General features: G+C 40.5%; 1 protein-coding gene across 3 annotated transcripts in view; it reads left to right on the top strand.

The window, feature by feature from the left end:
• The first annotated feature begins 480 nt into the window (after window positions 1-480).
• The window catches only part of LOC119890553 (ras-specific guanine nucleotide-releasing factor 1-like), a 30,508-nt gene continuing 5,964 nt past the window's right edge, over window positions 481-25,024 (top strand). For 2 of the 3 annotated variants that reach the window (XR_005442255.1, XM_038701868.1), the window contains exons 1-17: window positions 481-1,136; window positions 6,539-6,645; window positions 7,745-7,892; window positions 8,711-8,803; window positions 9,767-10,020; window positions 10,104-10,183; window positions 10,573-10,766; window positions 11,837-11,946; window positions 12,172-12,290; window positions 13,994-14,154; window positions 14,567-14,630; window positions 15,045-15,071; window positions 15,925-16,067; window positions 16,404-16,486; window positions 16,820-17,068; window positions 21,915-22,288; window positions 22,795-22,911. Coding sequence is in view for 2 of the 3 variants with exons in the window: in XM_038701868.1 (XP_038557796.1) it covers window positions 861-1,136; window positions 6,539-6,645; window positions 7,745-7,892; window positions 8,711-8,803; window positions 9,767-10,020; window positions 10,104-10,183; window positions 10,573-10,766; window positions 11,837-11,946; window positions 12,172-12,290; window positions 13,994-14,154; window positions 14,567-14,630; window positions 15,045-15,071; window positions 15,925-16,067; window positions 16,404-16,486; window positions 16,820-17,068; window positions 21,915-22,288; window positions 22,795-22,911 (2,599 nt within the window). In the remaining variant the exon portion in view is untranslated. The remainder of the gene's footprint in view (window positions 1,137-6,538; window positions 6,646-7,744; window positions 7,893-8,710; window positions 8,804-9,766; window positions 10,021-10,103; window positions 10,184-10,572; window positions 10,767-11,836; window positions 11,947-12,171; window positions 12,291-13,993; window positions 14,155-14,566; window positions 14,631-15,044; window positions 15,072-15,924; window positions 16,068-16,403; window positions 16,487-16,819; window positions 17,069-21,914; window positions 22,289-22,794; window positions 22,912-25,024) is intronic. The other variant, XM_038701869.1, reaches the window with a different exon arrangement.

Genomic DNA, 25,024 nt, shown 5'->3' with positions numbered 1-25,024 from the left:
TTTTAACAACTTTATATTTCTATCTTACCTTAATCTAATCTTTGATTGTTTACCTCTTTGAGCCTCCGATTGTTGTGATTGTGTAGCCTACTCACTTTAAATTGAGCCACCTTTAATTTCACACATGATTCTTAGTAGGCTATGAGTTACGAGCTATGAGTCTTATTGTACACTGTGCTGTCGCAGCTACTTGCTGCGATTTACTTTTATTATGTAGCCTATATTGTTGTTACTTGCCAACACTGAAAATCAATTTCATTTGGGACAATCAAAGGACGGACTCAACAATAGGAATACCTGCACAACATAATGCAATCTAAATTCACGTGTTTTAGCAGGGCTTGCAGAGTCTCATCTGCTACGAGCTTCACCACACGAAGAAGCTGCGTCGTTCTTCTTGTGTTCCTCTTGAGTTTGTGTCCAAGGTGCTGAAATCTGCTGCTCCGGGGACAGGTCACGTGATTGCGCTACTTCCCTCTGTGAGTGATGCCGTGAGTGTTTGTGTGCGCCCGCGCGGTTGTGTGCGCGTGTGTAGGCTATGCACGGGGACACCTCTGTCCTCATCATGAGCGATTTGGGTTCGCGAGAAAGGCTTTTCTAGGACGGAGTCTGCTGTAGTAGCCTATGCTCGCAACGTGGGATTTGTGCAATTGAATGGTAACTTTGTCTCTTTGCGTGCATCTTTTTTTTCTTCTTCTTTTCTTTCGCCGTCACAGACATTAGTGTGGTAACTGTAACTGTGGAGGGGCGCACAGGAGTGGGCTGCTGCCCACCAAGTCTGACTGTGTTTCGGAGGTGCTGAGAAGAACATGTAAAAATATGTAAGCTTCGCCGCAGATCCTTTCGGATTCACAGCCAAAATGCAGAAAGGGATGAGGCTCAATGATGGCCATATCACCTATCTGGCTCTTTTGGCGAAGAAGGATGGGACGAGGCGAGGTTGCCTGAGTAAGAAAAGCTCCGACAACACAAAATGGCATTCAAAGTGGTTCGCTTTGTTGCAGAATATGCTGTTTTATTTCGAAAACGACTCCAGCTCACGCCCATCCGGACTGTACCTGTTGGAGGGATGTGTTTGTGACAGGGCACCGTCCCCGAAACCACCTCTCTCAGCAAAGGAATGCTTAGAGAAGCAGGTAAGATGCTGATCATACGGGAGCTCCCATAAGTCTAACACTGTCAAGGTAATCCGTCTCACTGAACGGACGCACTCATGCTCCCGAAGGCAGAAACTTGCTTTTATGTATTTGGCTGTCAGTTAAAGCAGTGTTTATGCGCGGAGCTGTTTTGTAAACGCAGCAGAATTGTGTAAAAACGACACAGTTGCTGTTTTTATCCCTATTTATCACGCAAACAATAATGTCCCAGAGATGTTCACTTGACGTTCAGTGTTACGTAATGGCGTCATTCTAACTGATTGATTGTCTTGATTCTGCACTAAAATAGCCTCGCAGCCTTCCTCAAAGGTAACCCTTCAAATGCAGGGGAAAAATAAACACCGGTTTACAGTTTCGGGATAAATGGAATTGTGCAAACTTTGCAAATACAGGAACTAGTTCACCTTCCCCCATTTCTCTTCTCGTTATCATCATATTCGTTGCAGCACATTTATCTTTAAAAAAGAGACTATATTTTTAGACATCTCAGTTGTTGAGGGATTGCAGGTCTTATACAGGGAGCAAACTTAAACATCATCCAAACTTTGCAGGTTGCCATCTTGCGGAGGAGAGCTGCCCCCTTCCCTGTCGTTTTGACGTATTGATTTAATTCCTTGTCTTGATATTAATAGCATCCTACCTTGGCAACTGCGTCTCCCCGGTTCATGGCGGCTTGGTTCATTTGATAGCTCGGTCATTACCGTGGGGTTGTTAACGACCGCAGTGAAAGAAAATCTAACGATGTCCCAGGCATGCAGTGCATATGGTAGCCTACAGTACATCCCCCATTCGTTTTAAATCCCTGAGCATTTAGTGCCATGGATTAACGTTTGAGGGCTACACAATTTCCAGAGTTTTTTTTTAATGCCAGTGTGACAGTCAGAAATAATCTCATGGTTACCTCTAGCGAAACAGTTTTGGAGGAGAATGCTGCTGCTGGGAAAATAAACCTTGTGGCATGAAAGCATTTAAGAGTAAGAGAAGTGGTCAAGCTGCTGTGAGCTATGACTGCAGTCACCTTCTGAAATCTGCTCCGCCAGCTGCAGTCTCTTCTGCTTTCCCTGCAGCAGAGCTTATAAAGAGCTGTATTCAAAAGTCAACGTGATGGGTCATTTGATCAAGCAACATACCAACTGTGCTGATAGAATAAATGAATGGCAACCAAGTTTCTTATTGAAAACTAGCACACACCATGTTTGTGTCCAGGCATTGGGGAGTTTTGTGTTCTTTAAAAATATTTTTTGGCATTTTATCCATGAAAGAAAGGACCCTGGCCACACTAGAACCAGGAATGCTGGGGATCACAGATCCCCACAGATCCCATAAGAAAAATATGGGTTCCCACATATGGGTTCCCACACTCACTGGTATCCAGAACAGGATTGTGTTACAGAAGATGTTTAAAATAACTCCAATGCATGATTTAAAGCTTTAAAAGCTGTCCAGTTTTAGATAACCACAATTCTGTATTCTTTTAGAAGAAAATCTTGATGTTCTGAGTCGTACAAGATATCTTACAGTAGTTTATGAGTTTGTTAAGCATCACAGTCCTGCATAATATTTAGAGTTAACTGTATTACCACTAGGGGAGAATTGTCTATAGCCAAATAAAGGACAGACGCCTGGGTAAATTAATTATGAGTGACTACATTTTACAGTGGCCCCTGCGGCTACTGGATGTGGCTGTTCCCATCAGCTGTACCTGGTGTCGCTGTCCATGGTGCTGATCCCTGCTGTCATGTCATGTTCCTCAAACACTTGCCCTCTGCTCTTTGTTGCCCCCCCCCCCCCCCCCTCTAATGCAGGTTTTGGAAGTTACAGCCCAAAGCTGGGAAAAAACAGTGGTTGTTTGTTCAAATACATTTTACTGACAAGCGATATCCTGCTGTCATGTGAACTTTGACTGTTCACTCTGGAGGAGAGTTTGACCCCCTTTTTTATTAGTTTTAGTTTCCTAAAAGTAACCAAACTAAACAGAGCAGATCAGAAAAATGCTCATATTTGTCATATTCATTGTTTTGGAAGGCTGTTTGTTTATGAGGATTTGTTGGTCACTCTCATGGCATAAACTATTAAACTTTGCTCACTGTCAAGCCTATTTCCTTAAAACCGTGACAGGACAAGAGACATGCTCTGTTCTGGGAATGATATTCTGGACTGAGTGACATCTACGATGACAGCTGTTCATGCAGGCTGCTCCGGTGAATTTATTTCAACAGTGAATTAAATGAATTTGAAAGCCTCCAATTAGCATAACACAGTTTTCTGTTCAGCCCATGTCCCTTTACATAATATGTGTCAAGAATAAATTCTCTCACTTTTGTGTGGAGGTGTGAAGTTTTGTGCGCACGTATATAAAATTTGGATGCGTACTTGTCAAATAAGTGCTTGTCATGCGCGAGAACTGCACATGTAGTGTGCAATCAATCATGTGAATGTACGTGTCTACATCTGTACATCTTGTGGGACTCTTTTTGGCTTGAAGTGTATATGTGCCTCGCTGTGTCCTCCTGCATGAGCCGATGTCAATCTATAAAAGGTGAAACGAGGACAGAAAGAGTAATCAATGTTGCAGGTGTCTGAGAGAATACAGATTTACTTTTCACTTTCCCCACTCTGGAAAAACAAAGAGTGACACCTGAGTCAGTGAGCAGACTGCAGGGTCGTCTGAGGTTATGTCACTGTAGATTTCTGACATTAAACCTGTTACATTATGCAGATTCAACAGATTCCAGATTTCTGGTGTTGAGCGCGTTAGTGGTGTGCGTGCATGTACTGTATGTCTGTGTGTGTATCAGAGCTGCAGGGGGAATGGCCGGGCAAGTGCTGGATCTTATCTGTGTGTGACAGGGAGAAGGACAATGCAGCGAATTGATGCCAAGCCAACTGCCACCTTGCAGGGCTACAGCGCTTTTTATAGCCCTCACTCCTCAAAAAGGCAAAAGATCTTTCCCTCCCTCCCTCTCCGTCTGTCTCTCCGTTTTCATTGTATTCTTTGGAGTGTTCTACTTTTTAAATGTTCTTATTCCCCATTTAGAAGGCGAGCTACGTTTAAGCCCACAGTTACTATGGCAACCCCTATTTGCATCTGAAAAAGTGCATTTGAAGGGACCAATGAAATGTGCAACAACATGCCTTGGCATTGTGCTTCACTTAGCAAGTACAGCAAATATGGGCATATGAGAAATGTGAGGTGAGTCGTCTTTAATGGTGATGGGAAAAGGTAGGAGGGAGGTGGGTGGAGTGGTGAAGTTGAAATACTTTGTTTTTACTATTTTATTTGTTTCAGTTATATTAACACATTTACCAAACAAGCGTCACTATCTTAGGAACTCCATTTTATCTAAATGTACACTTTATGAATGTATTGTATAATCTTGAAGCGTAGGTTATACAGTTTTTATATAAACAGCATGACTGGCCAGTTTAAAGTAATCATTATTTTCAACAATATCTGCATCCAGAAAATAGGCACCAAAGGACAATACCAGAGCAAGTGGGTCAGTGACTTGTATTGACTGGATGAATGTAACCATGCATCAATAGTGGTCTCTTTGCCAACATGGAGAATCAATATTCCAAATATAATTCCTGTTGTTTAGAAATGTGTGTTTGTTAATGCATTTTTCTTTTTATTATTGCTGTATTTCAATTTCAGTTAAACTATTTTCTTCCACTTGTGTTTTGTAGACATTGGCTTTACTTTCCTATTGTTTGGGGTCCGACAGACACCACCACTGTTTGTGTAATAATAACATTATTATTTAACAATTAATGCCTTAATAATTAAATAAATATTTAAAATAAAATATAATAATAAAATATTTTCTTTTCTTCTGACCTTACATGGAGAAAAGTATTGAAGTACTAACGCTTCCTTTTGCTTCAAAGTGGATTTTCACATTAAATGTGGGTGACAAAATAAGAAACTGACCATAAAGTTTTGTTATTATAACAAATAAGGGGGAAAATTACATGTTATAATGTGGAATTCAAAGAATCATTCGTGGTGAAAGAAATGTGCCGCATGTTATCCTGCAGTTCAACACTAACTTTTGAGAGATTTGGGAGGGGTCAGCACTGTCAGAAGGAATCACAGATAGCATGTAAAAATCCATTGTATTTAACTTTGTTTCATAGCTGTGGTCTAAACAAAAGTAATTTTCTGTAGCAGACTGAAACATTAAACATTAGAAAGTCATTTGTTCAGAATCATGTTTATTAGCAATTCTCCTAAAACTAGAAAAAGTCATGTATCAAGGTTATGAAACAATGTTAAGTAGTTTTTTGGTGTTGTCAACGAGGTCCCAGACAGAACATTAGGGTAGCTGTAAAAGGTTTATAGGTAATATGTATATATAGCTACCTTTATCATCAGCGTTACATAAGTAAATCTGTTCAGTCTTTTCTCTTTGTCTCTATTCCAGATGAAATTGGAATTCAGTAATTTTTGTTGATAGATTTTAAATAACCATTTACTACAGGCTACGGTGTTTCACTTACCGAGAGTTAATGTCTTTGTGACAAAAAATGGAGTGACGTGGAGCTAAATATAGCTGCCTAAAAGGCTTGACACACCAGCTCACAAGAAGGGGGAGATGGGAAGCATATTATTGACAAAGGCCCATTCTGCTGCTCATCAGGAAATATGGAACATTACTCCCCTTCACAAATGATTTGCTCTTGGCATTTGGGAGGGATAAAAAAATCCAATATATTGGATTTGTGGGGGTCTATTTACAATGCATCAGTGTTATATAATTTAATGCGTTTCTACCACTACAATTATTGCAATGACCACCACTTTGTTGATTTGAGGATTTTATCTGATAAGCCTATTAGAAAACAATCCAACATTAATTTGCCATAATTGCCAGAAGTGAACCTTTAAGGCTGCAGGGTCACTGGAGATAAATGGTGGAGGAGTGAAACGAGGTGAGGATGGAGAGGTGTGTGTGCCACTAAAATGCAGCGAAATCACAGGGACAAACGAAATCTAAACAAAACAAAACATGGCGTCAGTCGAGAGGCTTCCACCAATTCAGAGGTGAGTTGCCAGGTTACAGACAGAATGCACAAAGGCTTTATAATGAATCTCTCAAGACCTTTCCCTTAGGATCTCTCTCTCCCACTCATTCACACATATGGGAATGCATGTGTTTATACCGGTAACCATACAACTTCACTTTCAACAAAATGTAGATTTAAGAAAAAGTCGGTCACTGATGACGAATTAAGTGAGGTTTTCCCTTATATAGGTTGTCCTGCAGCTCATCGAAGAAACAGTCTTCATTTTTCACTTTGAAAGTCTTTAATATGTTCTGATTGCCTCATTATATGCTGAGCAAATATTTGACTCTTTCTAAAATGTTGCTTTCCAGTATTACTTCACTGTCACGTTCAGCCATGACAACCAGAAGGCTCTGGAGCTGCGAACAGAGGATGTCAAAGACTGTGATGAGTGGGTGGCGGCCATCACACAGGCCAGGTACCTCTCACACATGACCTTTCACCTACATATACAAAGTCAGCTGTGGATGTCCTGAAGAGGAGGATTTTGTTGAGAATATTTGTGAGTTTACCATCAGCCAATTCAATCAATCAGTGAAGTATATGTATAACCCTAACTCACGTCACCATAAGAATAAAGAATTTAAATCTAATAATGTTGTGCAAACCTTCCATGCAGCGTCAGTTTTTCAGAAATTGAAAGCATTGCAGATGCTTTGTCCATTGGAAATAATGACTTTGTTCTGTTTAACGTGGAACTTGCCCTTTTGTTGTGAAAGCCCTGTAAAACAGAGTACCGCCTCTTTTAAGACTACATCCTCCTGGATTATTACATGGAAGTGTGTGATTATTATAGTTTAGAAAACTATTAATATATAAATAAATATATAAATAAATGAAATCTAATGCATTATTAATAGACTTGCTGTAGGTGCCCTGAAATATATAATGAGCAAAATGGCCCTTTAAGATTCTGAGACAAAAGAGGGTCATGAAAGCAATACACTCACTCTAAATGTCAGGAGTGTGCATTTGTATGGCGAAAGGTCAATTGATTGGACTCATTGAAGATTACATTGATTAGTCAGCTCAGTCAAGGCAGCAGCGCTTACTGTACAAGAGTAAGCTGGCCTGTAAGCATGTAATACACAGCAGGGCAATGAAGATCTGTATTTACATATCATCATATTGCTTTTTATTTTTTAGAGGTTTCTGATGATCCAGATGCCATATTATGATACTTTGAATTTCTTCTTTACTACTTATTTATTTCAGCACATTTCAGGTTTAACTAGCTGTTTAGCGTAGAGTAATCAAATTAAACGAAAACCCATTGTTGACCTGGGTAATGTACAAATTCAATGCTCATGCAAAATCAGCCTTTACACTTGGTTTGCCAAGCCAGCAAGTATTTGAAGAATTGGTTGCGTAAGTGCCTGCGCTCTGTGCGGACATAAGGTCTGTGGTTAAAACATATGCTGATCAGAGGTCTGCTTTTGCTTTGATAAATCTAGGAGAGCTCGTGAAACATGCGTTAATGAGGTCCTTACAATGTCTGTGTGTGTGTGTTTGTATAGCTACAGGAACCTAGCTACAGAGCATGAGACCCTCATGCAGAAGTATCTCCATCTACTCCAAATAGTGGAGACGGAGAAAACGGTTGCCAAGCAACTTCGACAACAGATAGAGGATGGGGAAATCGAGATAGAGCGGCTAAAATCAGAGGTAACTTGCTTGTAATTTCATGCTAGTAATACCTGTGTGTATTTTTTATTTTTTGTCTTACTGTGGGGCACACAGAGAGAGAAAAGATGGAAGTGAAAGTAGTCAGGCAGAGTGTACAGTATAAAGACAGAACGGGGGCATAGGACAAAGGTCACGACCCAGATTCCAAACTACACTGTTGTGAGTTCATGGCGAGCGTCGTATCCTGCAGCGCCCCCCGAGATGTGCTTGTTAGAGACTCTGCAATACTGTTGAGTGTTTTGTATCCTAATTATTCAGTCTAAACTAGATCAAATGCACCTCTCTTTAATGTGCTAATGGCTTGCTGCAATTGAATGAATGTTTTCAATATTCATGAATCAGCTTCTATTGTACTTGATACTGCAGCCTGCACCACAAAATGATTATCAACTGTCTCACTTTTCGTGGCTAAAATGTGTAGTAGTAATGGATTTTGGGTTGTTTTGTTTAATTTCAGTCCTTTATTAAAAGCTGTTCTTGAGTATATTCTTATTCATACATTGTGTCATTCTAATGGGAATAAATGAAACAGAACTGAATTAAATAAAATAGGAAAGCTGGTACAGTTTGTTCATATATAAGTTCTTTGAAACCAGATAATGGACGGTAACAAAGTTGAACAATAACCAAATGAAATAGCATTGAATAAAACATTCATAATCATAATAAAAGCACAGAGTGGAGTAAGAAGACATGATATGACCAAGATCACGAGTAGGTTTTTAGCTGCATACTGTATGAGGTACTCATCTTAGCCCACTCAGTCAATGCAATGTTTGATTTGTGTTGAATTTCAGATAGCTGGACTGCTCAAGGACAATGAGAAGATCCAGTCAAATCCAGAGGTACCTCCCAGTGACGATGATACTGAGATTAAGAAGATCAAAAAGGTGAGATCTGACACCACATTTGTGCAGTGCAGTTTTAAAGGAGAAAGCCAGTCTCTCTATTTTCTTTATCAATCTACCGAAGAAGCTGCCTGCTCCTTATTAATAAAGCTGAAAAGTTTTGGAAAGCCAGTTAATTTAAAGCTGCGAAAGCTGAGGTGACTAACCTATAAATAATTATCACTTGATTCTCCCATTCCCCTCAGCGCTACGGAGCGTTTTAGTGTCTTTGAGCTCAATGCTTGTTTTTTCCCGCTCTGTAAATGCTCCGTATTTGTATAGCGCCTTTCTAGTCTTTTCGACCACTCAAAGCGCTTTTACACTACATCTTCATTCACCATTCACACACATTCATACAGTGAGCCTAAGAAACTAACCCTAACCCTAGCTTAAAGGAGAGAGAATATCCGACTTACCTTTTTCAGGTGAGCACAGCAGAAACGCGAATAAATGCTAATGTCTGCAATATGTAGCACGCTCTACATGGCAACTTTATATGGCAATGATGAGACAGTGTTGTGTTTACAGCTTACAAATAGCAACTAACACGATGACTCCCAAAACAGAGCTAGCTTTAGCTTGTCTTGGCTTGAAATCAGCTGCAAGATACGAATCTGACTGAGTCTGACACAAATCTCAACGCTCACTACCAAGAGGGATTATCTAGATCTTGCTGTTGCATTTTCATTGCTTCACATTATGTGACATTTTATAGGTGAAAAGTGACTGTGACACTTACCTAAATAGAAATTTACAAAATACTAAAAAGTTGTTTAATGAATGCTGATTAAATGTCACACAATGTTTTATTGTAGGATAAGCTGAATGACTAAAAGCAAAATTGCCTACTTCTCAGGCTAGTATAACCCTTCCTAAACATACTGGATAACCTCAGAAATGTATAGTCACCAATGCATGCATACACACATAGAAACATTAACTTTTAACTAACCTTTTTTATCACAGGTCCAGAGTTTCCTGCGTGGTTGGATTTGCCGCAGGAAGTGGAAAACGATCATCCAAGACTACATCCGTTCACCCCACGCTGAAAGCATGAGGAAGAGGAACCAGGTGGTGTTTAGCATGCTAGAGGCCGAGGCTGAATACGTCCAGCAACTCCACATCCTGGTCAACAACTTCCTGAGGCCTCTCCGCATGGCCGCCAGCTCCAAGAAGCCGCCCATCACTCACGATGATGTCAGCAGCATCTTCCTTAACAGGTGGCTGGTGTTGCCAATGCTTGTGAACAAGAGAGGGTGAAACAATAGCTCATGACCATCATTTTGCTTATGTGTTTTATCAGTGAGACCATCATGTTCCTCCATCAGATCTTCTACCAGGGCCTGAAGGCCAGGATAGCCAGTTGGCCGACACTGGTGCTGGGTAAGAGACAAACACAAGTATTGCAGGTATTTGAGATATCTACCAGTGAGACTTCTGCCGCTAACCCAGTATAATAGAGGTTGGCTTGTGGCACTCATAGCTGGGGTTGCAATAGTATGAGATTTATTCATGATACAATAACCATCTCAGAAAATATCGCAGTTACACGATATACAGTAATGTCCAGATCAGGCTGAACTCAGATCAGTACAAAAACAAATGTCCACTTTCTGATGTTACGTGGTTGAAGAAAGTATTACAAATATAGTGTATCTGACTCTTGAAAAAATGTTTTTAATGTTTTTAGCTCTTGCTCACTGGTTATGTGCGTCTTTAAGGATTAACAACGTATTGTGTGTATTTATAAAAATGTCTTCTTCTGTTTACAGCTGACCTGTTTGACATCTTGCTGCCCATGCTGAACATCTACCAGGAGTTTGTGAGGAATCACCAGTACAGCCTGCAGATCCTGGCCCACTGCAAACAGAACCGAGACTTCGACAAGCTGCTGAAGCAGTACGAGGCCAAACCTGACTGTGAGGAGAGGACACTCGAGACCTTCCTCACGTACCCCATGTTTCAGGTAACCTGTCAGGCTTACAGAGTGGATAGCTGCAACATTATCATGTAATCCGCACACAATTTCAGAAAGTATTCTGCAGCACAAATCAACATGTAATGTTTTCAAACAATGCCAAGATGCCTCATACTTCCATATTTTGTCAAAATCACAGTGTTGTCTGAGATATAACTTATGAGAGACCTTTATTATAGCGCTTTATAAGGTATAATTTATTTCATTTGTATTTGTTTATTGTTAGTGAAATGTATGCAGCTGGATTAAGGGTCTGATTTGGTCTAAACTGGACCGGTTATCTCTGGAACATGGCATTTAAGTATAAAAATGTTGACTGTTAGTCATGGCTCTCCCATCAGGGCAGCAAGTGTAAAATATAAATACCAAATTGCATCGATGGATTATCTTTTTAACTTTCATCATAATCAGATCAGTAATACTGCAGTTATGGACCTTATAAAATTTTAATATTGTAATCTCTAGTTATATTGTTTCTATTAGGCAAACAATGTATAATTTAAGTGTGAAAGTTTTTGAAAATGTGACTTTCGTGAGATGTCACCTTAGAAATTATGTGTTGGAATGAACATATTGTCCTGTTGTCCAGCAGTAGCACTTTTGCATGACAATCTGTGTTGAAATTCGGACTGAGGTTTTCAAAGCTACTTCAACAGCAGAACAATGACACCGAGACTCACGCTTGAAGTGAAAACATAAAAGTGGATGTTATGGTGATAAAGTCAATAGAGGGTTTCATGGAATATTTATTCAAAATGTTCTATGTTTCAACTGAATGTGGACAAAAGAGCCAGTGTTATAAGCTTTCTGGTAAAGGAGGGAATCAAAGTCATAGTTAAAGCGACACATTTTTATTAATTTCAAAGATGATCTTTCTGCCTTTCAGGCAAATCCTGGACACGTTTCGTGCCTAACTAGTTATCAGTATAAGACCATTCGAGAGTCGAGATGCTTGACACAGCTTTCTAAAAAGCTTTAAATCTCTTGACCTTTCCAAGTTTGATGCACACATTTTAACACTTCAATTAGTGGTACAAACATTTCTCTTTCTGTCTCAGATCCCTCGCTACATCCTGACATTGCATGAGTTGCTGGCTCATACTCCTCATGAGCATGTGGAGAGAAACAGTTTGGACTACGCCAAGTCAAAACTGGAGGAACTTTCCAGGTAGACTAGCCAGTCATTAAAGCAAATGAAAATGTGTTGTACGTTGTACTCAAAGAAACTTAGTGTGTGGTTCTAGAACTTTGTAGGATTTAAAGAAACTATTCATTGTATCATTGTTGTATCTGTCTGAATGGTGGACAGTGCTAACAGTAAACACGCAGATAGATACTGGGATATCTACTGTATCAGATTCATACAGTGATGAGTATTTTTTTGTCCTTTCAGAATCATGCATGATGAGGTGAGTGAGACGGAGAACATCAGGAAGAACCTAGCTATTGAGCGGATGATTGTGGAGGGTTGTGAAGTGCTGCTGGACACCAGTCAGACATTTGTTAGGCAAGGTAAGTTTGTTTCATCATCAGATTAAAACACTGACAGTGAAAATAGAAATTCCAATGAAACTGAAGTCATGAACAACAATTTTTATATTGGTTTGTTTGCGAACTGTATGGTCAGCGAATACAGCAATGACAACTGAGGGTAAACATTGTAGGAAACTGAAACACTTTATTTACACTGTAATCAATTATTCATTACACATGACTAATTGAAAAAGGTTAGCATGTTAGTAAGCCAACTAAGAACACACAACATGTAAATGAGACACTGAAACTTTGGAATTACCAGGAGTTGCACTTTCGGTAGAGGCTAACCTCCTCACCACAAGTCCCTGTGGACTTGTGGAAGTCACAAATCAGGCTGACGATTCAAATCATATCATTTATCAGTTCAGGTCAAAGATTCGTTGTCACTGACTATGTAGCTTGTACCCCTTTTTTTCCTAAGCTAAGTGGACACGTCACTATTCAAATGCACTTCAAGACGTACGTTAGTAGGTGAACACACCACTGTTCAAAGGCACTTCAGTGCGTATTTTAGGAAGTGAACACATCACAGTTCACAAGCGCTACAATAAGAACATCAGTAAGTGAATGCTTCATCGTTCATACTGCTGGTCCAAGCTGTCACGTTCAGAACTAGCCTATACAAGTACATGAAGTTAATAACTCAGCAGTATGTTATTTATAAGCAATTTGTCACATTATGATTATTTCTGTGGCTTTCACTGCCTTCCAATAGGCTTTTAAGTGAATCAAATCTGAGTTAACAACGCCACTCCCAATGAGATGGGCCTCACTGTAAAAAGCTACTAATTTGCTCAGTGACAATGGTGATTCAGTGTAATCAGTTCAGTGTAAAGAGTCATTGTTAAAGATTCATTTGCACATGTAACGAACACCTCGACAGTCTCCCAATTGAATGCAGAGAGACCAAGCTGATAATTTACCCACCATCTAACTCCTGGTAAGACTGTAACAGCAATTTGTTTACCGAATTTACAAATTGTAACCTGAACAAAACAATCTCATCAATGTAGCATGTTACTAAGTAGTAACTTGCAAACTAATCCTATGACTTTTAATCAACATTTTCTTTTGGATGTCATTAAAAACATTTGGAGTCATTTTGACAGTCATGGAAACTGTTGCATGAGTGATCATATAGGAATGACTTGCAAAGTCAAAACACAACTCCCACACAGTCTTAAATGTGCCAAACAATACACCATAGGGGCAGCTGTCATACTGACAAAAGTAGGAATGTATTATAATAAAATATTAATTCTTCAACATACATTGAACACCATCCTCACACATCCCTTCTGCACCCTTTTCTGTTGTAATGCATCACATATACATTTGGACCCAGATGTCCAACACCTTCCTCCATCTCTGCAGACATGTGAATAAAATCACTGATTACTGATGCACAAACACATGCCTGTTATATATTTTACTGTAGCTGCAAACAACAAAAGTTTTAACACACACAAACACACACACACACACACACACACACACACACACACACACACACATTTTACTCTCTAAATGTACAGATACAGTAGAAGTAAAACTTCTTTTAACTGGCCACACCTGATAATAAAAAAACTGAATTATGCCTAAGTCAGTATGAAAACCTGAGACCAAATTGTATGTGTTTTCTTGTGTGTGTTTGTCTGCATGATACTGACACTCCACAGGTTCTCTGATCCAAGTGCCAATGAGTGAGAAGGGGAAGATCACGAGAGGCCGACTGGGCTCGCTGTCTCTGAAGAAAGAAGGCGAAAGACAATGTTTCCTCTTCTCGAAACATCTCATCATCTGTACTCGCGGCTCTGGGGGAAAACTTCACATCACTAAGGTACAGTGGGATTGTAATCAAGAGGACCTGATACTAAAAGATAACATCCCAATAAACTGAGGTAAACTTTTCTTAAATTACCTTATAAAACAGCTCAAACCTCTCTAAACTAAAGAGCTCATTTCCATGAGGGTGGGGTGAATATCAAAAGATTGATATTGATATTGAACCTGATTATTACCAATTCAAGTAGTAATTGAATGAGCACATTGCATTATTGAGCTACAAAGATCGTTCTAAATGTATTTTTAATACACTTTTAGCGGATCTTATTTTCTCCATAAAATGTTTTAGTCACATCTTCTAATTGTATGACATGATGTATTTAGCAACTGCAAGATTTAATATATTTTGTGAAACTATGCGGAAGCCTCTTAGCTTGTAACACGTTAACCTTTCAACCCTGTCACAGAATGGAGTAGTCTCTCTCATAGACTGCACACTGATGGAGGAGCCGGAGGGAACAGACGATGAGTGTAAGTATCTATGTGCAGTATATTCAAATGTTTATATGTGCTGTATGTAGTTGTTAAAAATAAATTGATGCAGTTTTTTCTGTTAATATACTGTGGCTCACAAACTATTGGACTTGACTTCTACGTCTTTAAATAGTTGCAAACTTTTCAAAGACAAGATTTCAGCAACCTGCATGCTAAGAGCTGTAACAGTCAGTTATTAAAACAGCATATCTTTCATTTTTTTTGAAAATGAACGTTGTTATTTTGATGGAAGAAGTCTTCAGATATAGAATTGTGTTTGTGGGGTGGGGCTAACATACTGTTTGTGTAATTTATAAACAAATTGTACTATTTTGTGAAGAGCATTTCCCTAATGTTAACCTTACTCGTAGTACTTGCATCATGTCTACCTTTTCCGCTTCACTTCCACAGTAACAGTTGTGTTGGGGGTAGCAAAAGGTGAGCAGTTACAATAAATCAGTGTTATGTTACATTCTTTTCCTGATGAGTAAATTCATGTCTTTAAAGTATTTGGATGCAAAGGCTTCTCCATAATAATACTGTTTACATGACTATCCAGAAAGATGTAGTTAATCTAGAAACATGTTGCATCTTCATTGACTAGATTTAACAAAAACAATCGCTTAACCAGTCAACAATTGAGTGTTGACTGGTTGAATGGTTCTGGTTGCACACGATTTAATCAAGATAGCCACATTGGATCATTGTGAGTAATAGTGCTGTGCTTTCAAGCCAAATTTTTCAAATTAGAGGCTGCAGAACACGTATTAGCTGCTGCCTTTAGTTGAAAGAAGGGACTTCTGAAGGAGAAGGCTTTCAATCAGTGTCAAAAGCAGGATTTGTTTTGGCAACGAATACTGGTACTCATCTTTAGTTCAGTATTTAAAGCTTCACTGATATTATTTAATCACAGCATTTGTATTTGTAATGTTGATCTCAATACCGATCAGTGACAAGACTATTACACAGCTCCTTGATGATTGTTCTTCCTTGTACAGTAACTCGCCAAAGCAAATTGTCATAGTATCTTTCATTCAGACATTTTTATTTGATGGTAAATGTTTCTGAATGTCCAAATCAATATAAAATACATAATAATACATTACAAATATAATTTAAAATTGAAATTATCCCTCTCAGAGCTTTGAACTACACACAGTTATGAATAAAAAAAATTAACTGAACATTGAACAAGTGTATATTTTTATGTTACTTTGCCATTTCTAATTTCAGAGTACTTCATTTCTTCCTGTTACAGTCAAATGAAGGTTGTTGAATTTGTGCCTTATAGCCAAAGGGGAGCGGAGTGGCCAAGACACAGAGCACCTGGACTTTAAAGTGATGGTGGAGCCCAAAGAAGGCCAGCCCTTCACCGTCATCCTGGTGGCTTCATCTCGACAGGAAAAGTCAGCGTGGACTAGCGACATCAGCCAGGTACATGTCCTCTCCTGCGTGATTAAAGCCGAATCCGTTCCAAAATACCCACTGCAGGGTTGTGAATAGCTGTTTCTGACTTAAGCATGACATGGCACAAAGCATCATTAGCATCATTAGATGCAAGAGAGTTTACACAAAAAAGTTTACCTATGACTGTGGGCTGCAAACATCCGACACTTCCTCTATTATGAGAAAACAGCGAAGCCACCTAACCCTAATGGCTTGTGACAACTGATATTGTCTACAGGTTTGTTAATTCACTCACCCTTCACTCACCCTTGCTTTGTTACTCTCACAGAGAGCCTGATCTCTGTCTGTCTGCTTGCCTTACAGTGCATTGACAACATCCGCTGCAATGGTCTGATGATGAACGCCTTCGAGGAAAACAGTAAAGTCACTGTGCCACAGATGATTAAGTGAGAGTCAGACACCATCCACAAATGCACATACAAGTTCAAATACAAATTGTGTACAAAAGCACAAGCCGTGTTGGAGGCTAAAAAAAACAATATTTTCGAGAACATTCTTGGAGTTTATATATTTAAGAATGTCAGTATTAGCCTTCTCTGATAACTGTATAGATTTATTTTTCAGTAGGGAAACTACCCTACTCATAGTAATGTTAATGCTCTACCCACTGACCCACACATGACCAGAGCAGTGTTCTAACTGGGGGTGACATGCATCAGAATACTGAGTACTAAATCCATGTGAGTGACACTCCTAACCTCACTTAAACTGCAATGCAGGTCAGACACCAGCTTGTACTGTGATGATGTCGACATCCGCTTCAGCAAGATGATGAACTCCTGCAAGGTGCTGCAGATCCGCTACGCCAGCGTGGAGCGTTTGTTGGAGAGGCTGACCGACCTGCGCTTCCTCTCCATCGACTTCCTGAACACCTTCCTCCACTCCTACCGCGTCTTCACCAGCGCTGACGTTGTGCTGGACAAGCTCATCACCATCTACAAGAAGCCCATCAGTGCCATCCCTGCGCGGTGAGTGATCCCTTGAGAGGTTCAATTAGGAGCTCATTGGTATGAAATTGTCCACACTATTTTAGCAGGCTAACAGAGTAATTTTGAAAATGGCACCTTGCTGTTGTGAACCCAACATGTTATGTCTTGTTTTGCACACTCAGAGGGCCGTATTTACTAACACCTCTAATAAAGAGTACTAAATTGCATGTGCATTCTAAAATATTGCACGTGTAATCGTATTACCTATTATGGGTGATTAGCTACGAATTATTGCTTAAGTGACAACAGGTGCAAACACAATGGAGGTGTTTTCCGTGTTTTTATGGTTTCCGCCATGGGGGGTCAGGAGGGAAAGCAGCCACTGTGTAAAAACTTTTTTTTCATTCAGTACGTCCCAAGTATGTGGAAATCGTATGTACCTGCTCATCCTGTGTGAGATTGCACTAAGTACTTGGGACAGCACACTTGAAAAACTGCGCTGGGAAACCCCAGCAGAAACAGCTACAGTATGCTGGAATGATCCAGACGTGAGGAAATGCAGAGTTGCAAGACGTTTGGGCACGGCAGGTATTGTGTGACTCCTTGCAAATCCCCTTAGGTCAGCCAACAGCTCCAATATGGCATGCCAAAAATTTTGACACGAATGGAAAAAACTCTTTCTCTACTTCTTTCATTACGGCTGTGTCTCCTTCTCGCAACGATAACAGCAGCCATCTCTGCGCAACACTTGGCGGTTTGGACCTTCCTTTCAAACGTATTAAATACAGATGCTGTTGCACGCACATGAAATTGCTTTTAGGCTTGTTAGATCACTTTGCGTGTAGTAAATAAATGTATTTGCATGTTACCCTCCCATTACTTTTCACAACAACTTGAAACGCCCCAAATTGCATATTCATTAAGGAAAAGGTAGTAAATGAACAACAGGTGCTATCTTGCACTTTTGAAAGACGTCATTCTCCGTACACACTCTTAGTAGATCAGCTTACATGTTAATTTGCTGGTGATATCAAGTTTGCACACGTTTTCACTCATGCAAACCTTTAGTAAATCTGGCCCTCTGTGTACCTGTATGTGTGTGCACAATGATTTTATTACACTAAGATGCAATTTCTTCACCTCATATTTACAGTGTTGTTTTAAGTCTACAGCTCAAATAAATTTTCAACTTTGATGTAACAGTTGGCAACACTGCTACAAGGTGGGTCATATTAGTCTGAATACCAGTATGCAGCATTTGTAAGGTATGAAAGAGGTCTGCAAACAGCACCAGGATATGTGAATTGTTTAGCCAGTAACCTCAGCTTGGATGATTGATCCACCACTGCGATCCAGAATGAAATACCAATATCATTTATCTATATAACTATTTGATGAATTGCCAGGAAATGTTGTACAGACATTGCATGGTTCCCAGAGGATGGATCTTAGTGACATTGATGGTCTCCTAACTTTTCATTTAGCATCCTCATCAGGTCAAATTTTCAATAAACTTGGTTTATGTCCAAAAACAAGTTGCAAAACTAATGACATTCCCAACAGCCTCAGTTGTAATTTGCATTTAATGCATGTTATCATGCTAACACTCAACTAAGATAGTGAACATAGCAAACATTATACTTGCTAGACATCAGCATGTTAGCATACAGACGTTTGTTAAAAGCAGCACCGTGACTCCAGGTTCACCAGTCAAAACACTGCATAATTATTTGATATGTGACAGCATGGAAGGCAAGTTTATTTGCATGGCACCTTTTAACAAAAAGGCAAATCAATGTGCTACACATATGTGAAGAACAGAATCAGATTTGTCTACACATACAAGGTAGTTGACTCTGCTTTTACATTTCTCTCAATGTATGTACACAGAATAATCATTATTAACAAAATAGACAATATATATATGTATAAATACACACTTTATAAGGTACACCTGTTCACTTGTTTCTTAACACTTAAGTAGCTAATTAGCAACTCAATGCTTTTAGGCATGCAGTCATGGTCAAGACAGCTTGCTGAAGTTCAAACCGAGCGTCAGAATGGGGAAGAAAGGGTATTTAATTTACTTTAAACGTGGTATGGTTGTTGCCAGACAGGCTGGTCTGAGTATTTCAGAAACTGCTGATCTACTAGGATTTTCACGCACAACCATCTCTAGGTGTCAGAGGTCAGAGGAGAGTGGGCAGACTGGTTCAAGATGACAGAAAGGCAACAGTAACTAAAATTACCACTCATTACAAACAAGGTATGCAGAATACCATCTCTGAACGCACAACACGTCAAACCTTGAAGCAGATGGGCTACAGCAGCAGAAGACCACACCAGATGCCACTCCTGGCAGCTAAGAACAGGACACTGAGGCTACAATTCGCACAGGCTCACCAAAACTGGACAATAGAAGATTGGAAAACATTGCCTTGTCTGATGAGTCTTGATTTCAGCTGCGACATTCAGATGGTAGGGTCAGAATTTGGCGTACATATTTGGCAACATGAAAGCGTGGATCCATCCGGCCTTGTATCAATGGTTCAGGCTGGTGGTGGTGGTGTAATGGTGGGGGGATATTTTCTTGGCACACTTTGTGCCCCTTAGTACCAATTGAGCAACCTTTTAAACGCGACAGCCTGAGTATTATTGCTGACCATGTCCATCCCTTTATGACCACAGTGTACCCATCTTCTGATGGCTACTTCCAGCAGGATAATGCAGCATGTCTCAAAGCTCAAATCATCTCAAAATAGTTTCGTGAACATGAAAATGAGTGCACTGTCCTCCAATGGCCTCCACAGTCACCAGATCACAATCCAATAGAGTAACTTTGGAATGTGGTGGAACGGGAGATTTGGATCATAGATGTGAAGCTGACAAATCTGCATCAACTGCGCGATGTTATCAATATGGACCAAAGTCTCTGAGGAATGTTTCCAACACCTTGTTGAAAGTATGCTATGAAGAATTAAGGTAGTTCTGAAGGCAAAAAGGGGTCCAACATGGTACTAGCAAGGTGTACCTAACATAGTGGCTGGTGAGGTTATATACAGTATATATAAAACAATAACATTTGTAGACAGGAAGACAATAAGACAAGACAATAGTGCAATGGAATATAGTGCAAAAGATACTGGAATAAATATTTTGTGCAGTTATAGTCATGTACATTAGGTAAGTGGATATGATATGTGCAGTATATATAATATGAGATCAGACTTGAAATGCATTGCACTGTAACCGTGCTTGCAGTTGTAATGAAGTTACTTCAGAGTTACTGAAGTCCTTCATGAAGTGTTTCTATAATTACATCTATCCTTGCACATACTCTGTTAGAGTTTAAGTGGAGATCTTTAAACCGCAGAGCTAAAATGGTTTGTTACTGTGAGGCCAATCCCTGTAGCTTGTGACAACTAAAGAAATAACAAAGTTTGAAATTTCCACACATTTTCTCCTGAGGATGCAGCAACAGCGCTGTAATGGTGCAGTGAAAAGGTGGGACTTCCCTAGTGTCTGGATTTCTCTTTGCTCTCATGTGGACTGGTCTCTAAGCAGCCCATCTTGCTATCACAGCCCATCCAGGTGAGAAGGGACTAGAAGAGAAGCAGTGAGAGGTCACACTAGCACGTCCACTCCTCTGTCTTCTGTCCACCATCTCAGTTAATTGGGTCCTGCGTCCACCCGTCTCCCATAACCCCTCCTCTTCTTTCTAGTTCCTCTCTTTACCCTTTTCCATTCTCTCACTTTTATTTTTCTTTCCACAAGTCTGACCATTCCTCTCTCCGCTGCGCTGTCACCATGGCAACCCTCCACTCTGCTGCAGGACCCCACCCTCTCCCTTTCTCCTTGTCTTCTCTCTCCCTCCCTCAGTCTCTCTTTCTCTCTTTCCCTTTCTCCCATCATCTGCAGCGGCTCTACGGTATTAAATATTGATGGTGGTGTTTTGCACTCAGACCCTCCTCTCCTCTCCTCTCCTCTCCTCCCCTCTCCCCTCCTCTCCTCCTTCCTTCTTTTTGTCCTACTCCTCTCTCTTCTCCTGCTTGATTATCTCCTCTCATCTTCCCTCCTTCTGGCTTTACTTGTGACCTCTCTTGACTCTCCACTTTGCTTTTTGGGCTTGGTATTTCTAATTTTCCTCCTTGTCTCCTTCCCTCTATCTGCCTAGCTTCCTCCTTCCTATCTTTGCTCCTCTCATCTTCTTTCTTTTACTGTTTTGCAAAATTAGGCGAGGAGACACAACATGGCTGCAACTAACACCATACAGGGCTGGAGGCTTCCCATTCGCCCACTCCCAGCCAGCAGCCTTCACTGATGTGGAATCCATATCCACAATGTTGCTCCTCTCTCGCCCCCTCCCTCTCTGTCTCACTGTTTTTGCCCCTGCTAGATTTTTTTTTTTTGCAATGCACCTCTACCTCTTTCTCCCACTTTCCCTGTCTGTCTCTATCTGGCTCCCCTTTTCTCTGTTTCTTTCTCCCCATGTCTCTGTGGGCCTCCCCTGGGCTGGTTGCTGTTGGCAGCACCCGTGCCTCCCACACTGTCACTTGACATGCTATTTATAGGCCTTCAGAGGGGGTGGCTCTCAGTGCAAGGAGGATGCTTTCTTAAACAATGTAGCTTAAATAAAAGAGGCAGGAGCTCCCGAAGAGCCCTGTGGTTGATGTGTTCCCTCTTTGCTTCTGTGTACAGGCACCAAGTGCACCTTGCACCCCATTATCACCATTTGTCTTTTGATCACTGGGTCATTCGGAATAAATTCCCAAAATCCAAAAAGTGTTGCTTTTAAATAGTGAAAGATGCTCTTTTTAATGTTTCCATCCTTCTGTCTTACCCGTCCCTCCTTTTCTCCTCTATTTCATTCTGTCCTTTCCTGCAGTTCTTTGGAGCTTTTCTTTGCCAGCAGCCAGAACAACAAACTCCTCTACGGCGAGCCACCCACGTCGCCGCGTGCCAGCCGCAAGTTCTCCTCCCCTCCTCCTCTCTCCATCACCAAGACGTCCTCGCCCAACCGCCGTCGCAAGCTTTCGCTCAACATCCCCATCATCACAGGGGGCAAAGCCCTGGACCTTGCTGCACTCAGCTGTTCTCCCAATGGCTATGCAAGCATGCACTCCACCATGTCACCCTTCAGTAAGACGACACTCGACATCAACAAGCTCTATGTGTCCAGCACCATGGCTAACAAAATCCCAGACGAGGGAGAGGCCAAAGCCGAAGGCAAGGCTGATGAGTCTGTCCTCAACAAGCAAGGTCAGAATCACGGTCCGAGGGATGTTGCTCAGCTTTAATGAGGTTCACGTGTATTGTGGTCCACTGTCGTGCTCATACTAAATCATCATCTTTTACTGTCTTACCATCCCTTTATGGTTGCAAAGTGGTACTGATGTGCATATATAAGAGGTCTAAATAGAAAAATTTCAGCTTCTTTGAACAGTTTTCTTTGAGATTGAAAGACAACCACATTCATGTGGTCATGTGTTTTTCCAACTTAAAATCAAAAATGTTTTTTCGATTAAAAATGTTGGAAAAACATGTTGGAAAATTCAACTGACCATGATTATTGACCATAAAAATTAGAAAATACATACTTTTTTGACACTTAATGGCCTTTGGAATTTCCTAAACTGTTTAAACCTTTTGCTGTCTTCTCTCGCCATTTTCCCAGCTATCCACAAGCCCGACACTTATGTCTGTACATTTCTTCTTCTTCTTTGTTTTCTTTTTTCTTGATTGTGAAACACTTTTTTTCTGTCCAGATCTGTCTGTGAGAGAGGAATGTGCTGAGGACCCAAGTCAGAGTGACGAAACGGAGGCAGAAATGTCCCCTCCCAAGTCACCGTCAACACCTAAGAACGTCAAGTCAAAAAACTCTGGTAGGATGACTCTGTCTCTCCGCCATTGTGTTATGCGGTTCTTTGTCCTTTTAGAACGTCTTGTGATCTACTTTTGAATCCCAACCCACCAGTTAAAAAACAAATGAGTTGGCAAGAATGTTAAGTAACTTGGCAAGAATGTAAGAGCTGGCAATCGACAGTAGCTTAGCGCTTGGTGCTAGTGACACACAGTACTTGCCAGCAGAGTGTCTTGGCGGATTAGAATATGACAAAATAAAATCAATAATAATAGATCATGTCAATAACAAAAAACATTCATGGTAACATGAAGCACATTTAACTATTGCTATTCTTACCGCATGTTACACCCTCTATTAGCACTTGAAGGAATAATTCCAACTGGCAGATTACATTACTTAACTAACATGAAATGAGCAGTTAAAGTGAAATAAAGTCTAATTTAAAAAGAGTAATTGTAATAGAACTGCACTGAAAAGACCTGCAGCAGAAGAAACACCAGTTAGCCTTCAGATCACAGGTTAGGCAGGATATGTCCTGACTGTTTAAGAGTCAGCAATGGCTTCACAAAAATCATTTTTGGAAATCTACTTATTCGCTTTCTTGCTTTGAGTTAGATGAGAAGAGATCCACTCTCATCTCATTAAGTTACCACCACCTGTCAGTTAGCTTACCTTAGCATTAAGACTGGAAACAGGGAACCTGGCACTGTCCAAACATAACAAAATCCAGCTAGTAGCTCCTCTAAAGCTCGTTTATTAACAGTTATACCTTGTTTCATTAGTCTGTACAAAAACTGAAGTGCAAAAAGAACATATTGCAGGTTTATGGGGGTTATGTGCTGGACAGGTTGGCAGCCCACAACTGGTGACTCCAGGAGGGTACTGTGTCCAGCCAAGAAATAATCCAGCACACGACCCCTCGTAAAACCACAACGTGTTGTTAATTAGGGAACTTTAGAGGTGCTAGTAGGCAGACTTTGCTGACAGAACAGAGCCAGGCTGACTGTTTCCAGTCTTTGTGCTAAGCTGGTGAGTGCATTATTTACTGTACAGTTACGACTGTGGTATCAATCTCATCTATTTCTTGGCAAGATAGGGAATAAGCGTATTTCAAAACATTTGGAAATGTTGCTTTAGAACATTTGAAGCATTCAACTTTGCACAGTTCTCTGAGACACACACTTTATGCCTCTGAAGTGTAAACAATTCAAATACAGAGAAAGCTGTCATTATTACTTGATGTGTACAACGCATCTTTAAATGTAAGGTTTTAACATTAAAGATGTCAGTAAAGCAGGGGAAACTGGCAGCAGTTTCAGAAAGTACAAAAAAGGTCCAAATTGCGTTTTCTTTCGTTTAGTGGAAATCAATAATTTTAAAGGCAACGTTAGGTGTGATTTTTACTCTCAGACCATTTACCATTCAGCAGAGATTCAGATTCTGTATGTGAGAAGTGCAAAGAGGATGAGATGAGGAGTGTAATTCATAGTGTTAAATGGACCCTGTTACAGTTGACTGTATAGCAAATGTTTTCAGAAAATGACAAACGTAACTACAGCCAAATAAGGTCTTGATAAAAACCACCCACAGCCTCCTGGCCCTCCCCGTACTGCACAGAGAAGGAGCATCCACCCCATAGGTAGTCAGGCACAATTCATCCCCAGTGTGTTCTCTTCCCACGGTGCTGGATACAAGGGAAGCCAGTGCCTCGTGTGAGTAGGTGGAAGGAAACCTTGTACCTTAGCAACGATGTGCATGTTCTTCTATTCCGCCCCCGGCTGAACGGAGGAAGGCAGGGAGTGAAGGAGGGAGGCAGAGCGGCAGACACAGTCACTGGCAAAAGCTGCAGGACACACGCTGCTGTGTGGTCTGTTTTAGCTCTCTGTTGCCCTCCACTGGTCAACAACTTAGTTTGATTATACACATACTTATAGTCTGTCCACAGCACTTCACAGAAGGAATCATATCACCTTTAATCACCTTACTGATGAACCACTGGCAATTTCTCTTTCAGCCTAACCCTATCAGACACTGAAAGGGTTGTAATATTGGTGTTTGTCAGAAAATAAGAAATTTCTCTATTTAGTGGAAGTATCCTTTAACCTTTTGAAAAGCATAATGAAGAGTGATTA

This window comes from Micropterus salmoides, unplaced genomic scaffold (assembly GCF_014851395.1).
Source record: "Micropterus salmoides isolate LMB-PRFRI ecotype aquatic unplaced genomic scaffold, ASM1485139v1 Ms_hic_scaffold_6, whole genome shotgun sequence".
Taxonomy (NCBI): Eukaryota; Metazoa; Chordata; class Actinopteri; order Centrarchiformes; family Centrarchidae; genus Micropterus; species Micropterus salmoides.
This window is presented reverse-complemented; position numbering and strand designations above follow the sequence as displayed.